This window comes from Amblyomma americanum, chromosome 6, assembly GCF_052857255.1.
Source record: "Amblyomma americanum isolate KBUSLIRL-KWMA chromosome 6, ASM5285725v1, whole genome shotgun sequence".
NCBI lineage: Eukaryota > Metazoa > Arthropoda > Arachnida > Ixodida > Ixodidae > Amblyomma > Amblyomma americanum.
Genome location: NC_135502.1, coordinates 22,170,266 through 22,187,349, shown reverse-complemented (window position 1 = coordinate 22,187,349; position 17,084 = coordinate 22,170,266). Strand labels below are relative to the sequence as shown.

Below are 17,084 nucleotides of genomic sequence, written 5' to 3'. Positions count from 1 at the left end.
TTGTAGCCGCTTTTACTTGCTCCTAAGCACACACAAGCATATGCAGCGCACTCAAGAGCGTCTTTTCTTATTTCTGGCATAAAATAATTCTTTCCAGCATGTGGCGCCGATAAATGTCTTAAAATTTTTTATAATGCCCTGCTCCATGGGCTGCAGCACTGTCATTGTGTTGGCTGGAAGAAAGGCCAGCTCAATGGAATTCTTTTCAACTTCAGTCTTGTGCGGCTACGAAAGATGTGAGTGACAAGGGGATGAATTGTGGGCCGTTTACCGGACTTGCTTGCGTGCTGGTAGTTGGTTTCTTTGGTGAACAACTGCGAGAGCAAATTTCTGGTAACCACCGGCATGCACTTCAATCCAAAACTGCCGAACAGTTTGCCTTTCGGTTTGCCTATGGTAAGCCGGGCCGCCCGTGAAAGAGCCGTTTTATCAGCTTTAATCTCCATTTGCCTCCGACTGCTGGCTTCGCAATAATATCATTGCGTGTTTATTGCTTTGAGCTGCGGACGCGCCGTCATGACATTCTGCGTGGAGCTACATAACAGGGGGCAGGGTGGATGAGGGTATGAGTTTTTCATCTGAAGTCAATGCCTCTTTTTTTTTTTTTTTTTGGCCAGCGAGAAGTACGCATTGGGAGGGGTAAATTTACAGGTGGAAACACGTGGTACATATTGTGCATTACTACCTTTGTAGAGTTTTTTAGAACATGTTTGCAAAATCTCTGTGTAATATACTCACCCCCTTTTTGAAGCCCTAATTTAAAGAAAAAAAGTGCATAAATTACGTCAGTAAATATGGTAGGCAGTTTGTGCTAAAGCATTCGAAAGCACTTATAGACATCTGTGTCAGTTTCCATGGCAGTGGGAACCTCTGTGCAACTAACGGCACCAATTCTCACAGTGGTGACCAGAGATGGCATTGGCAGCGTTCGATTCATTTTGAAGCAAGAGAACACGCCACTTTAAGCCGCACCCCATTGTGACAATCCCACATCATGGACACTTCCAGAATGCTGGCCCATTTTTAGACTACTTGATCGGGGTGGTTGTGCATTTGCTTCTGCGCTTGTGGCTTCCTTGTTTGTGTGTGTGACTGAGCAGGTCTTGGCCACTGTGCAGGTGCCACAACATAGGCGTCCTTGTACTGGTGCTGCACGACCTGTCTGACGTGCTGCTCGAGTTCTCCAAGCTCAATGTGTACCTCAAGGTGCGGGCGGGACGCCGGCGCCCCGTGCATGACCACATGGCCACTGGTGCCTTCGCCTGCTTCGCCATCACGTGGTGAGACTGCGCTCTCTCTCCCCTATCATTTTGGGAACAGCGCTAACACAGGATGGAGCGAGAACACAACACAGGCGCTGACTAGCAACTGGCCTTTATTTCAGAAATACAGATATATATACATACCGCAACCCTGCAATCGAAAAACAGATTCAACTTAGTGCGTGATAAGATTGCGAAGAAAAAAGGCACATGCTCAGCTCATGACAAAAGAAACTTAACTAGAGATGAATCGGCAAAAAGGTGAACAGGGGTAACAACAGGGTGACCGGGTGAAAACAAACAAGAAAAAACAATAACAAGTGTAAAAATTTTTTTACTGCTACAGGCACGCGTCAAGGATAAAAAGAAAGTAAGTGACGAGGTGAATGGCACGTGCTCATTTCGAAAGGAGGAAAAGGGGGTGATAAAACAACACCAAAAAGGGGAATTATCTGGTGAAAACAAACGAATAACACCAACAGGGGTAAAGGCACATCGGGGAGGCGGCTGGCATGTATCAAGAAAAGCAATTTCTTTTGAAAGTAATGTGTTATACGGAGCACTGACACAACTGTGATCTTTCTTATTGATGATAAAAGCTTCCCAGATTTCTCGAGCATGCTGGCTGAAATATTTCTTGATGATGTGGGTTTTGTCAAGCAGGGGAGAGCATTTGCATTTGGTGCGGTGAATGACTAGATTAGACCCCGTAGTAGCATTTTGAGATTTAGCGTGCTCGCGCAACCTGTCGTTAATATATCTTCCAGTTTGCCCCACATAGCACCTGCCACAGGTAAGTGGAATTTCGTACACGTTTTTCTTACACTGCACAAATGGATTCTGGTGTTTTATCTTACATCCAATCCGTTCAGTCTCTTCCCTATTCACACGTTTGCAAAAAGCACCAAATTTCCGTGAGAGCACCGTCCTGTGTTAGCGCTGTTCCCAAAATGATTTTAAACCAACAAGCCCAACTATCCACTCTTCTCTCCCCTAACTTTCGTTCGCTAGCTGGCTCCTTTCGTGAGCAAGTTTCACCGTAAGTTTCATTATGCTATGCAATATATTGGAATAAATAGCTGGCACGTTTCTCGTGCAGAATTGGCTGAAATAGTGCAACATTTTCGGGGGAAACAATGAAATGCTCAAGCTTAGCATTCAAAAGGATGTTCATACTGTTGTGCTAGACCTTTGGTAGGCTGTGCGTGGTTCAAGCTATAGCTGTTCTAATTGGAAAGTGCCGCTGGTCATCCGCCAATTAGAAGTACCAGCTTCAACTTATTTGATCATCACATTTTGGCGGCAGAGCGACTGTCAGAGGCTGGCTGGCAGGCAAAGGCATGAGCTGACCAACAAGTGAAGCTGTGAGCTGACTGATGACTGCAAAGCCAGTTGCTACAGTAAGCGGAGGTGCAGCTGATGCTGCCACATGCTGATGCAGAGTCCACCTAGGCAGAAACAGAGTCGCAGCAAGTCATCACAGTTGTTGCAATCACCCACGTATTAAAAGAACGGCAGCAGCTGCAGCACTTGCCTTTATCTCTTGTGCAATACTTCATGCTGCGTGATCACCATGGCCTTCTATATAGAACGGAAAATGCAGCCATTTTAGGGCTGAAGAAGGTAATATTCTCGCCCCGCACCCTTCTGTGTAATCTCCAGAAGCTACGATGATGACAGAAATATGGCGGGCACGCTGTGCAGGCCCCTTTGATGGCGACTCATTAGAGGTACCCTGAGGAATATTCTCCCAGCTGAGAAGACTTACAACTCACTTACAACCCACATTTCATGAGACATGACCCATATTTGCAAACACAGCCCACTTTGAATGCAATGTGCAATTTGCTGCAGTGCACAGCACAATTTTCTGGAGTGTGTAGTGCTGTAGTGCAACTCCACTGAGGCATACTACAACACATATGTGCTAAAGCTTATTTTTTAATCAAACTTTATTGTGTTCTTTTTTATATACCATATTTACACAATTGCAAGTCAACCTTTTTTTTTTTTAAATTTGAAAGTCCGAAGCAGAGCGGTTGATTTACAGTCATAAACCAAGTATGGCACTGCCAATAAAGCCAAGAAAATTGAGAAAGTGGGGACGCTACAGCTTGGTTACAAAGTTATGTTTTCTGTATGACTCTATCCACGGCATTCGGTTATTTTGGAACGATTATGTTTGGAACGATGATGGGCGTCTTTCAAAGTGATGGGCGTCCCTCAAAGATCACATTCCCAACCTCCTTATGTTGGACTCCTTTCGAGGCTACCTCACAGCCAAAATGAAAGTGGACATGCTTGTTATTCCCAATGGTTTGCCAGGCAGCTGCAACCTCTTGCCAGCAGCGAGGACCTGCTCTGTCGTGAGTACGAGTGGCTGGTGGCATAAGATCATGAACTTACACCAACCGGTAATGTGAGAAGAGCTTTCCTGAAGGCTGTGTGCAGTTAGATGCTTTCGGCATGGGTGGCTGCTTCAGGCGGTGTTGGGGTGCAAGTTGTTTGCAAAGCGTAGGATATTACTGGACAACGACATGCTAAGGGACTGCTGAAATGAGGACGGTGGCACAAGTATGGACGAGTAGTCCAGCGACTGATAAATTTTCCTTGTGGAATGTGCCCACGCGCTCCCCCCCCCCCCCCCCCCCCCCCCCCCTTCCCACATCTGCTGAACTTAAAGTTGAAAGTTTGTTGACAGTTAAAAATATATTAACACAAGCTCATATTTTGAGGACTTGTAGCTTGTAATATGGGGAATAAAATGCAATAAATACTTCTAAGTTCCAATGCTGGGTGCTGTGGCCCCTTTAACAGTGGCATTGAATGTATGAAAGGAAGAATATGCTTGACAGTAAAATATTAGTATTATTTTGCTGCTGCCTTGGGACGACTGTGCATTTTTTGTGTTAGAAAAGGAAAAAGCAACATGGACTGAGGTTGAACTGGCTTGACCTGCAGGTTTCTGATGCGGCTGCACTACTACCCACGCAAGGTGATGTACGCGGCCAGCACGGGCCTGTTTGTGAAGCAGGTGTTCCCGGCACACTACCTGCTTTTCCTGGGGCTGCTCTCCTTGCTCCTGCTCATGAACCTCTACTGGTTTTTGGTACGTGCCGCAACTGCCTCTTCCTCCTCTTGTGTCCGTTTCACCAGCTGTTGCAAATGGCAACAGACACGTTGGCTGTTTGGTCGGCTGTATGCCTTAGCTCTTTTCCAACCGCGATAAAGTGACCATTCATTGAATGTCTAGGAAAGAAATGTCTAGGAAATGTCTGCTTTGTATTCTTGGGTTGAGCATGTGCTCACCCGCAATCATGTGACCATCTTGTGCATGCAGCTCATGCCGTGTGCCACCTGCAACCTTTGTTGTCTTTGGGTGGGTTCTGTGGTCGTAAGATGCTATCAGAAGCATCGGAGCACCTTTCTGGAGTTTCCTGTTGCGTGGGAGACCAGAGGTCGCGAACGTATGGCTCGTTGACCACGAGAAGCACACACTCGGAATGCTTCCCACAAACAGACTGCTCGATAATGTGTGCGAGTCTGTGCCCACGCTTTTCATAGGCAAAAATTGATACTTATACCATGCTACGTAATGTGCGAAACAGCGATAGCAGTATTCGCTGTCTGTGCTGGTGATGCTTCACACTTGATTCATAGCATAGCTCGAGATGAGCGTCAGATTCTGCTAAAGCCACATAGACTGCAAGTCGGCATAGTTTGCAAAGGATTATAAGTAGAGGTGTGCCTATATTCGAAATTTTGAAAACGGATAGAATATGTTTGATATTCTGTTCATGTTCATATTCAAGGAATTGGTACAGCATAGACCATTCATAATGCATACCGTGGGAGTTGGAAAAATCCGCATTATAAACGGTACTGCACTGTAACCAAAATGTAGGTTTTCCATGCATTCGTGTTTTCAGAACGGCCAGCCTACCTTTAAAAGTGCACCTGACAACGCATCAGACGCACAACACTGCAATCGCAGGCAACAAAGAAGTTTATTTGATCTTTTTGTTGAAGCATTGTAATGAATGAAAGAACGACAATATTTTAGTCTGGCGCTGTGACAGAACTGCGTTGCCAATGGCTTCATCTTCAAAAACAGTGAGGCACTTGAGCGCTTGCACGCTGAGGTTTCTCTGAGCGTAGTGGAGGCGCAGTTTGTTGCAACCGCTAAGAGCGCGTCTTTGCATGAAACTTCTGCTGCACTTTCACTCACCTCATCAGGCTTATCCTTGGGTAGAGGCTCAACGCGACCGCGCACCACTGCCACGATGTCTTCATCTGGGGCGGCTACTTCACACACAATGCCGTCGGGGTCGGCGGTGACGATGAGCTTATCTCGTGCCGGTCCTTGAAATGCTGAATACAACCGTTCAATGGGTTGAAACCATCATGCCCTTAAATGTTTGCAAGGCACCTGGCCTTAGCTTGCAATATCAAGCCACTCACAGGAACGCTCTGGGCCCGGAACTCACGAAACCGTGCAAACAAAGCGGCGACATCTTCTTACTTCGACGCACGAATCCGCTTCCTTGCAAGCAAAGCGGAGTCTTTCTGCAGCTGTTGTTGCAACTTGTCGCTGTTCTTCCATATGGCGGACACAGTAGCATCGGCGACACCATACTTTTTTTCCACCGTAGCCTTTTTCAAACCGCTCTCGACGTGCCTCACAATGCTCTGCTTGGTTTCGAGAGTTTGCCGTTTCCTGGCTTTCGGAGGCGCAGACGCCATCTGAACTGAAGACAGCCGAGGCTGGTAGACTTGCCTACGTTGTCAACTTTTCGCTACACACGACGACACATATCGCGCTCATGGGCTCAGGCGTGAAAAGATGCTGCCGCACGCACGCGTGGTAGCAGCGCTTGCAGCGTCATGCCATGCGGCTGCGGCTGCCGCTCCAGCGTGCTCATCTGGCCGTGCCATCATGTGCTTCCCAGCTTTGTCCAATCAGTGTCAATGTGCCCAATGGAGGCCCATCGGAGAGTGAGAGGAAGAACGCCTGCTTTGGGACTTGTTTTTTTTTCTATCTTCTCCTGCCTTCAGCCTTGCGTTGAACCCCACGCTGACAGCGCTCCCCGCTCCACCTGTTGCCCCCTTCTTGCGCAATCTGGGAAGCATGCTCCTCGCGGCCACCAGTACCCACGGGCCTGCACTGGTACGCGGGCTGCCAGGCTTTCAAGAAACCGCATTATATGCGGTCTTCGGTTACGCGCTGCCGCGTATTAAGCAGTACACCAATACATTTAACTCCTTGGGCAGCTAGGCGGTTGTCACAAAAAGCCGCATACAATGCGATCCTGCATAAAAGCGGTTACGTTATAAATGGTCTGAGCTCTATTCGAGAATTTGCGAACATCAGAAAATTCCAGAATATTCACCAGCGATCGTATACTGCACCAACTTTCATAAATTCGACCATGGCAAAACCATAATATCTGTGCAAATTTTTCTGTGATCGAGTTTAAGGTGCCAGGAAAACAATACAAAGGTCCTGTTCGCTTTCTTCATGTTGACTGATCACATTGTGACGCTGCTAGGCTTGACCTCGTATGAAATTCTACAAGTGGGCTTTCCCACATTTGACACATGATGAGAACAAGGTGGCCGACCACCTGCTTTGAACAATTAGACAAGAAAACGAGCCATGTTTTATTATTCTTTCATAATGCGTTACATACTTAATGCCCGCAGCGACAGAAGTCGTCAGCCTGCGCATTCGCCTGTCGTCCAAACCCAGCACACTGCTTTCTGATCCGACTGGCTGGTTGCTGATCAGTTCTTTTTCCTTTTTAGAAGCCCTCTCACCCTTCCGATATCAGTGTGCATTCCCCTTTCTCACGTCCGCATTGTTCTTCCAACATGGCAAAAGTGCACGCTCATCACAGGCATTTCGGTGTTTGTGCAATGACCCTTCTATAAAGCTTTACCACATTTTTGCATGTGTGGCACTCCTTTTTTTTTAGATTGGCGCGGGACGTTTTATAACTCGACCCTCAAATAATCCGGGCATTTCTTTTGGTTCCTTGAGCTCTGAATTAGTGAGGTTTTTCTAGCCATCATGTTACAGTATTTACACGATTGTAAGTTGACTCCCCCCCACATCACGTTTCTAAAAGAAAAGACAGACTTGGAGGTTGTTTTTGCCTGGCCTTTAGTAATAGAACGCGATAGCACTGTTCTGTGGCCTCTGCTTATCACCAGCCACACCTGCCCACTTGCGGCCCGGTGTGAGTTCGTTTCTTCGGCGTAAAGAATGACAGCCATCTTGAATGTAGCCGTGAACAAGCTCCGGTTGCTTCCCGGACCCGGAGCACAAATTACGAAGCATGACTACATTAAAAACTCGTGAAACGCGGCTGGCAGTAGTCAAATGCGTCAGAGCCAAAGAGAAACTGCGCGCGAGGGGCGTCGGCTCTTCCGTTGGCTACCAACAGTCCCCGGCACCGCTGCGGTTCTGAGTGGGGGTGCCGCCACAATTGTAACAGCAGCCCATCCATCTGTCGACACTCCCTTGAGCACCGAGTGCGGGGTTGAAAGTAAACAAAAAAAAACTTTGACGACGCCTATTAAGAGTAGAATGTGAACGCGTTATAGAATCGCTGCCGCTTGTCAGCAGACGCAGTCTGCGGCCATGTGTGGGGAGTGGGCTGGTGCCAGTTTGCTGCTTATCGACAGCCACCATCGGCCGCCTCGCGCGGGATGGGGATGCCGGTTCTGCGCGTTGACATAGCAGCTGCTCAAGGCCAGCACCAAGAGTGATGCGACGGAACCACGCAGCAAAAATGCAACCACACTGTAGCATGCCTGATATCTCGTTTGTCTAGTCTTTATTTATGGTGCGATGCTTTGGTTTCTATTTTAAGTCGACCCTCCCACTTCAGATTTTAAAATTTTGAAAAATAGGTCGACTTACAATCGTGTAAATACAGTAGTTTTAGTTTCCAGTCGTGTTTTATTTTATGGATTTCATTTTGCTTGACAACTTAGCAGGTTGGATACTGTTATGTTGTCTAATCAAGCAGTATACATTTTTGTGCACATAGTTTTTTTTATATGGTGCTGAGTCAGTATAGGTTTGTTTATTTCAGTTTCAAACACCATACTCCATTTTGAAACAGCATTTGCCTGTTTATCATTTCTGAAATATTTTTTCTGTGCTGAACAGAAATTAGATATTCGATCTGATGCTTGAAGGTATTTTTTTTTTTCATATTTGTATTCGATTCCTATTAGAAAATTTCAGTATTCGCACACCCCTAATTATAAGTAGTTATAGGTTAAGTAAAGGCGTGGTTAACGGAGTGTTAGAGTGGGTAGCCACCTGGATTGTGCTGTGAAGGAAGGGAGTAAGAAAGGGAACAATTGGGCAGAGATATTATTTTAAATTAACAGTTTTTGCGTCTGCTATCAATGAATTTTTTTTTTTGACATAACAAGCGCAGGCATCATTAATTTTTTTTTCTCTTCTGAACACAGCACTTCAACACATGCTTTAGCACACTCAAAAGTATACATTTAGTCGATCCAGGATATACCGAACTCGAAGAGGATCGCGAAATAGTCAGGTATACCGATAATTCGGTATATAAAACATGGCAGAAAATCTTATCTGTAACCCTGAAGCGTGAATGTGGTGCACCTATGCTAGTGGCGCACTTGCTTCCTACAGCAATGCTCACCAGCATATGTACTGGTTTTATTCTGTTACCAGTACATTGGAAATGCAATATCTCAAACAAAATAAGGGGCACATTTGATTTCTGCGTTGCCTTCAGCAGCAAAGCAGGCCATGCGAGAGTCACTGCAATCCTTTGGTCAGCTAGACTGGCTTCACCGCATGACACCCAGTGCAGCGAACACTGGCTTCCCCGCAAAACATCAGTGTCACCTTGATAATGAGCGCGCCATACAAAAGGCCACTTCCAAAGCATATTTCATGTTCACTTCGTCACGCAGTCTTAAGGCCGGTGTACAATTGCTTTTTTTTCTGCATGTGCACGCGTCGCTGCGACAGCGCACGAGGGCCGAACAATGGGGCGCATGAACGCATCCGCCTGTGCGCACGAAGTTGGTCAACTTTAACTTTTTGGCGCACGAGTGGATAATTGCATCACGCTATTGGCTGCTGTCCCGTGACGTAGCAGCGTAGTGGTGCCAGGCTGTGCCTCCTCAGCAAGATGGCCGCCCGCGATGCGGAGTGAGAAATCGGGCCTAGTAGGTGGAAGCTGTGCCGAGAAAGACTTAATATTGGCGGCATGTAACTATTACGAGTATTGACAGCGACTTCGAGCTTCACCGTGTGCAACAGCGGCAAGCGGCAGTTTCCCCCAAGTTGTTTTGTCGCCGTCAGCACCGACTTGACCGAATGGCCTTCAAACCTACGCTGTCTACGCAAGACATAACAGTGCCCATGTCGCAAAGTGTTTATTTGGAATCGTTCGTGATAGTTACAAGTGTTCGTTATTCGCGCGACGATCTTCACGAACAGCAGCGAGAAGCAGCTCCCCAGGGTGAATTTCCTGTGCATACAGTAAGCTTCACAGCGCTGTGACGTGTCGGTGTAGTGAAAGTGATTGCAGTCGGAACGAATGCTTTTGCGTCAGTTAGTGATATTGCCTGCAAGTATAATTATGTTTGAAAAGCTTACTACGCAAGCCTTGTTTTCTGAATGCTAAAATGAACTTGGAGCTGCTCAGCAGATCCTGGTTCGGGTGCACGCACGTGTACTGAGTTTGAGAACTGTCGGGAGTGCGACGTAACGAAATGAACTTCGTGCTCTGCAGCGAGTCGCATTCGTTCCACCGGTTGCAGTGATCGCGAGCATAAGTCGTGCTGTGGTGTAGCCATCACCGATATCGATCGGAGTTCGTGTGTACTGTGTTAGACAACCGCCATGAGTGCGACGAGACCATTCTGAAACTTCTGTTTTGCGTATGCGAAACGACCTCCGCTGCACGGCCGTTGTTTTCGTTGTTTTCTGCTGGGACTACAGAAGCATTGCCAGCATTCTGCGGCATTGTGCTCCATTAAGTGCAATTTGCGACTATGAGTGGCCGGATTATGATGGTATGCCGGTGGCACTGTGAAATCTGTGTGAAAACATCGGTGTGCATGGAAACTCTCACATCTGGAGCATCTTTTTTTATTTCCTGCCGGCTAAGTGGGCCATATCTGCAATAAATATTTGTGTGACAAATTGAATGAATCTAATTTCCCCTGCATGTGATCATGGTCCGAGCCAAAGCAGTAGTGTTAAGCTTGGGTTGTAACATGTTATCACAAGATCAGGAACACTTATGTACGAACAAAAACCATTATTGCAACTCATTCACCGGTGTTTCACTATGCAGAAGTCTCTAATTTTGGCCCACTAGTGCAGCTCTTTTTCATGAGCATTTCATTTTATCTGATGCCGAAAAAGAAAGAAAAAGACCACAGCAGATGCTTACGCTTCTCAAAGCAAGCAACCCATCTACAATTGTGCCTTATTAATATGAACACTTTGGTTCTGGATCAGAGCTGTACATACAGAGTTTTCCATAATAGTGAATCGTGATTAAAAACGAAAAGCATTTTCAGTAAGCTGCTGTGATTGCAATTTATTTTTTGCTTAGCAGTGTGGAAAGAAGTTGGAGTTAAGACAGATGCTTGCAATATTAAGTGCATTATCGTGGGTGCCATGGCTATTGGTAAAATGCAGCGATCTTCGAAGTGCTCCGTGAGCCATGACAATCGAGATAGAAACTGCACTCTTGGAATCAGCACCTGATCCCATATTTATTGTTGCTTTCACTACACTGCTGTCGCCGAGGTGCTCAACAACTTGGCTTTATTGGTGTCAAACAGTTGTTAACTAGCGCTTCTTAAGTAAGCTGTACCGGCTTGTGTAAGACATGCTCGAAGCCTTTAGAAGCATATGCCATCAATACACATGCACACATGCATATGCTGCGTTCATTTACCTGTGACTGGCTGCAATGAACATTATTTGCCTGCTGGATGAAGGCGATGGTGGGCCTATGAGAATGCATTTGTAAGAAATGTAGAATGCTTCCTAGATTTCCTTCGCCTTCTCTGCATTTGCTGCATTTCTAAATTTGTTTGCTTGAATGTAGACGCTTGTTTGCACCTTCCACAATGCTCAGCTATAGGTTTCTGTGGACACACATCTGTTCATATTTGTCGTATGGTCGTGACAGGGCCATATTTGTGCATATTGCCAAAACCTGTTAGCAAGGTTTATTTTGATTTTTCAAAATGTGCTATGTGCTATTGCACTGTGATTGGCCCTGCAATGCTGATGTTGTGCCGTTTCTGAAAGTCCTACAGTGCCGGTTCAACCATCGACCTGTCGAGGTTGAGATCACATTTAATTTCAGCCCATTTCCTTACTGCTTGGATTGTATTTGCAGATTCCCTGCTTTGCACCTGTGTTGAGTTCTCCTCATGCCCGACATGCTTTAACTCGAGTAGTTTTTTTTCTTCTTGCCGTGTGCTCTGTTTAAAAAACATTAACTTAGTGGTGCAAGCAAACAGCTGTGAGATTATAACAAAAAGGTTATACAGGCAGTGAGCGGCTTAATTAATTAATTTGTGCAGTGAACAAAGTGCGTTAGGAAATGAGTCGCCGAGCCTTTCATTGCCAATCATTTTGACACTAGAAAGAGAAGTGCTTTGTCAGTCCGAAAGTGCAAGCGGAGAGAGTCGGCGTGCCTGGCAGTTCAAGGTTTAACAAAAACTGCACGCTATGCTGCAAGTGGTATTAGGGCAATTCCAGGGTGCAACAGCCATATGATTCAGTCTGTATTTGTCGCCAAACACTTCTAACAGCCCTTGCGCTGTGTTAGAGTATCTGGTTACCACAGTCCAGACGTTCGCATTGCAGTCCATATTACACGACAAAAATATGCGGGTCCCAGTGGGCTTTGTGCATTTAAACCCTTTCAGTTGTCCAAACAGCAAGTTTCCATGTTAAGGCATGCATGCTTTGATAAAGCTTCATCCCCAGGAAAGCTGTCCATAATTCAAGCCATCATATTGCACGGTGGATATTAACGAGGCATGGCTGCATATAGCAGAATGTGGTAAATTTTTTAGTTCTGATAATGTCACAAGCACCAAATCATTGCACCATTTTTATGACTAGCATGCATTCCTAATCGTAAAAAACACTATGTACTTTCACACTGGTAAATTGTTGTGGCCCATTAAATTGTTTTTTCCAAATCAGTACGCTTCTTGAAAAGCATTCCTGCAATAGCCAACTTTTCGTTCTTCGTGACATACACTTGCACCTTAGTCTCTTTGAGAAAGCATGCGATAAAATCCTTTATAGAATAATGCCTTGCATCGTTCTGTTCTGAGCGGGATTTAAGTGATCCTAGCCAGCTAACAGCAGTTGGTCCATGCTAACTCTTGCTCATCCTGCCTTTCTTTTTTTGGAATCTCGAGCGACCCCAAAGATATCATACTTGGCCCTTCCCTTTTTCTTACGTTCATTAATGATGTTCCTTTCACTGTTTCATTTAACTAGTCTTCATTGATTGCTATATGGTCTGCCATCCCACTATCAATGTCAACATTCCTACCCTCCAGAACAACCGTCTGCGTGCTCGAGAATGGCCTATTTGCCAATGTTAATAGGACTGCATTAATAGTTTTTACTGTCAGCCATACCCGTCTCCATTATGAGCTGATATGTGTCAGTATTTCCTTTGTGCTTGTATCCTACCCTGTTTTAAGCGAAGCAACACAGAGACTTAGTCACATGCGTATGTGCGTGTGTCATTTGATCCTTATCCTCATCTGAAATGGCCAGCCAGGTATGTTATGGGGCTAGCATTTACAGTATTTATAAAAGGGTGCCTCCTTCTCTTCTATAATAAAGCTAAATTTCACATACAGCTCTGTCGTCATCAATGGAGTCAGATTACAGCTGCTGTGAATTTTGTGCGCGAATGTGATTTTCTTACATTGATGGCAGTGAAACGCATGGAAAGGCACAAACCTGTACTCAATAATATTTTATTCATAGAGTTGCTGTTTTCCTTACATTAGTAACATGAGTTTTCGTATAAGGCCCGGAGGAGGATTATCATTTTGGTGCATTATTTTGTAAAAGGAGGCCACAAAACGAGACATTTGTTTGCCTACTACATGCAGCCCTTCTAGGACTGTTTAATCACATACACTCCCTGTATGAAGCCGAAAAGTAGGCATAGCCTAGGCAAAGATCTTCAAGCAGTTAGAATAACAACTAAGTCATTTTAACGTAAGGTATGCCTAAACGGAACTTTGGCAGTTTGAAAACCAAACTGGCAATGAAATAAGCTTTACTTTGCAGAAGATGTTGCTAATAACAACAGCTAGCACGTTCCAGAATTTTTTACTTGACAAGTGGTGCAGACAACGCTCACTTTTATCTGCTGTTTTGGGAACCAGAATCACTGTTACAATCCCTCATTTTTTTTTCTGGTCAGAAAAAATTCTTAAATATTACTGTAAAGCTATATGAGAGGATATATGCATGTATACCCTACACACACTTAAATGCTTATTTCTTATTTCATTCTGTTTTGCTACATCACAACTTTCACCTTGTAAATATATTTCTACAAATTATGCTTGAGATAACCACTATGCATGGTCAGTGCATCCTGTTTTCCTGAATATATGAAGTATTCTTTCCCAACCTCAACCAGGAGCCGTCCAGATGTAAGCCAGTTTACCAACTCCCACATCATGTTATGTTTACACTGAAGGTAAAAGGCATGTATGGCCTTTTACTAAGTACTAAGCAACCACTTTGTTTTCATTCGCATAGGCACTTTCAGAATTTTTTGGAGTTGTACAGACAACATGCCAGCTTGTTTCTGCATGTGTCACCATTGACTGGCTCTGAGCACAACTCTGTAGGCTCGCTTGCACTGCTGCATTCCAGCTTGTGCAATTCTCATTGCAATATGAGCTAAGGAATGACTGCTCAAATAAAACTAACTGGTTGCCCACTGTCACTGTGGAAAAAGCAAAGCCATGCGTTTCAGCACAGTGATAGATGGCTTGGCCCCTTTGTCACCACACTGTGCTATTATCTATTTTGGCTTTTCTAACGGACCGAATAACATTACAGAGAGAAATCAGTACTGTTGCACGGTCACTCTTCAGTGAAATGCACAACTGCTGCAGTTACAACTGATTTTACATATTCCAAATTAGTACTGAGAATGTCGTAATTTTCTCGTGCATTTGGGTTCGTATTCGACAGCAGTGTGCTAAAATATGGAATTTTTAATACATGCACAATTCAGACATACACTTCTTATATCGATGAATAGATTAGTGCCTTTTACAATAACAGTTAAGTGGGCAGACAACAAGGAGGCCTGTTTACTTGACAGTGACAAGCAACGTTTATAGATGACAACTAAAGTGTGAATAGATTAATGAAATAGCTACAAAATAAAGGCAATTATAATACATGTATAAAGACTGCAGTGTGCTAGTTTGAATAACTGATGATTTAACTTGCGCCTGAGCTTAGCTATGTGAATTTCCCTGTTATATAATTAAAAACGATTGAATATGTACTGCTAACCTGTAGCTTGTTCTAGTCCCATATCCTTGGCTCCGAGAATTCGCAATACGAATCGCGTCGTCGTTCTGAAATCGTTATTGCATGTTAGGATATAGCGTAACTTTCAATGGGGGCACTCTTCAAATATTAGGAGGCAAAAATCTTAGATCATAGTTAGAACGGTTGCATATATGGGTGGTCTTCAGCGAAGTCTAGCTGATTAGTGGTCGAATGAGTTGTGTCACGATTGCGGTGTGATGCCTTTTTTTCGTTTTCTGAAGTAGAAATAGCGCTAACGTTAATCGTTTCCCGCGACGCTGTTTTAGAACCTCTCCTGCGGTGTTGCAAAGTTTGTTGCGACTTCGTTTGTGGACGTCAGAATCGGCCGCGCTGAGATCCATGGCTATCACAGCCGATCCCGGTTTTGCCTGCTACGAAAAATATCACAGCTAAACATGTCTCGGGTGAGCCATAATATCGATGTGTGTGTATTCGTACGGCAAGATATCTTCGTGTTTTGCTGCTGCACATGCCTGTGCTGTCGCATGGGCGGCACTGACGAGCGGGCCAATCAGAACACTGGAGTCATCCGCTCGGTCGAATGCAGCAAACTTGATCGTATAGCACCTTATCCGCAACGCGCCCTCACGTGCCCATGCGCATGGTCGCAAGGACGCATGCGGAAAAAAAACGATCATACAGCAGCCTTTACAGCTCTAGTGCAGTCAGCAGAAGCCGAAGGCAGCGCAGCCAACCAGGCTCTGTGCGCGAAAGTGATTACGAGAGTGCCATTAGGATAAGAATGACTTGCAGGGGTGCAGTGCAGAGTTCAATTTATTGAATTTTCTGCTGAACGGGAGTTCAATAAACACGAAAAACACTGCTATACTTTTTCTCGAGATTTTCAAGGGAATGTTCCGGTGGTTCGATATAAGCAGTAATTCGTTATATCTGAGTTCAGCATATCTGGGATCGACTGTATATCTTTTTTCAGACATTGATGCATTTCAAAACATTTGGTTTGAGAGTATGCAAAATTGCAAAAGCGAAATTTTCTGGCAGAGGAAAAAAGTTCCGGTGCAAAAGTCAGTGTCTGAAAATCAAATGGCGGTAAAATGCAGTTATTCGTTTTGTAGCTAAGTGTTACATGCGAAATTCTAAGACTAAAAATTACCTGCTAATAAGAGTACTTCCTGGTTGATTTCAGCAGTGAAACTTCAGAACAGCATAAAAAAAGAGACATACGAGTGGATACAACAATTTAAAAAAGATCAATTTTTTGCTCATTTTTTGGAATTTCAAAGCCCCGCCTCCCCTTAGCAAGGCAGAGTATGCTGACTGAAAACATTTGCGTCCTTGTGCTGTTGTTCACTGCAGCTGATTGTGCTGTTCACGGTGCGAGTGCTGACGGGCGACATCCAGGAGCTGGATGATACACGCGAGTACGACGTGGCGGAGAAGCTCTGCTCCTCGACTTCTGCCAGCAACGGCCGCCACGCAGCGTGAGTTTTTGGGCCTTCCTTCTTGGCAGCCACACTAGAGCCATACAGAGCTCATTCTTGGGCATGTGTCCGAAAGGAACATTTTTGCATGTCACATTGCACACTATGATCTCCTGTTGCACTGTCACTATGCTTCTACTGATGTGCTTTATCAGATGCAGTGTTCCCACACCACTGTTCCCGCCCACCTGTATGCAGTAATGTTCCCAGTAATTTTATGCGGAGAGTTCTTATTCATGCATTCTAAGTGGCATTGAATAGTCTATCAAGCATATTGGATGACCAGCAGTGGCAATGCGAGAAATGTTCTTTTTCATGGTGTCAACAGGGGAGTGTTAATTACTTTAAAAGGTTTGAGACCTCACATAGTGCAGAAAAATGAATGGACACGCAGAGCAACACAAAGGCAGATAACTGACTGGTAACATTTTATCCACCAAATTTTTTTTCGTGCCCATATATGGTCCCATTTGTCCTGCCATGTCAGAAGCAGTGCGCGAACGCACTCAACGTTACAGACGCCAAGATATGACTACATGCCCGATACACCAGAGCTTTCGCTCTCTAACGAGGTTCAGTAGTACTTAAACTGCACCTAATTTTTTGAAGCCACTTGGCTAGCTGTCGCAAATTTATGCCTAGTAACACACTCGTTGCAAAAAAAAAATTTGTGCATCGGCTGGAGCCCTATGGCTTTCAGACATAGCTTTCAAAGCACTGCTCCTTGCTTTCTCC

At 44.9% G+C, this 17,084-nt stretch overlaps 1 protein-coding gene across 1 annotated transcript in view; it reads left to right on the top strand.

The window, feature by feature from the left end:
• The window catches only part of LOC144136440 (ceramide synthase 1-like), a 46,170-nt gene that overhangs the window by 18,274 nt on the left and 10,812 nt on the right, over positions 1–17,084 (top strand). The window contains exons 4-6 of the mRNA XM_077668760.1: positions 1,119–1,280; positions 4,224–4,371; positions 16,225–16,349. Of these exons, the coding sequence (XP_077524886.1) occupies positions 1,119–1,280; positions 4,224–4,371; positions 16,225–16,349 (435 nt within the window). The remainder of the gene's footprint in view (positions 1–1,118; positions 1,281–4,223; positions 4,372–16,224; positions 16,350–17,084) is intronic.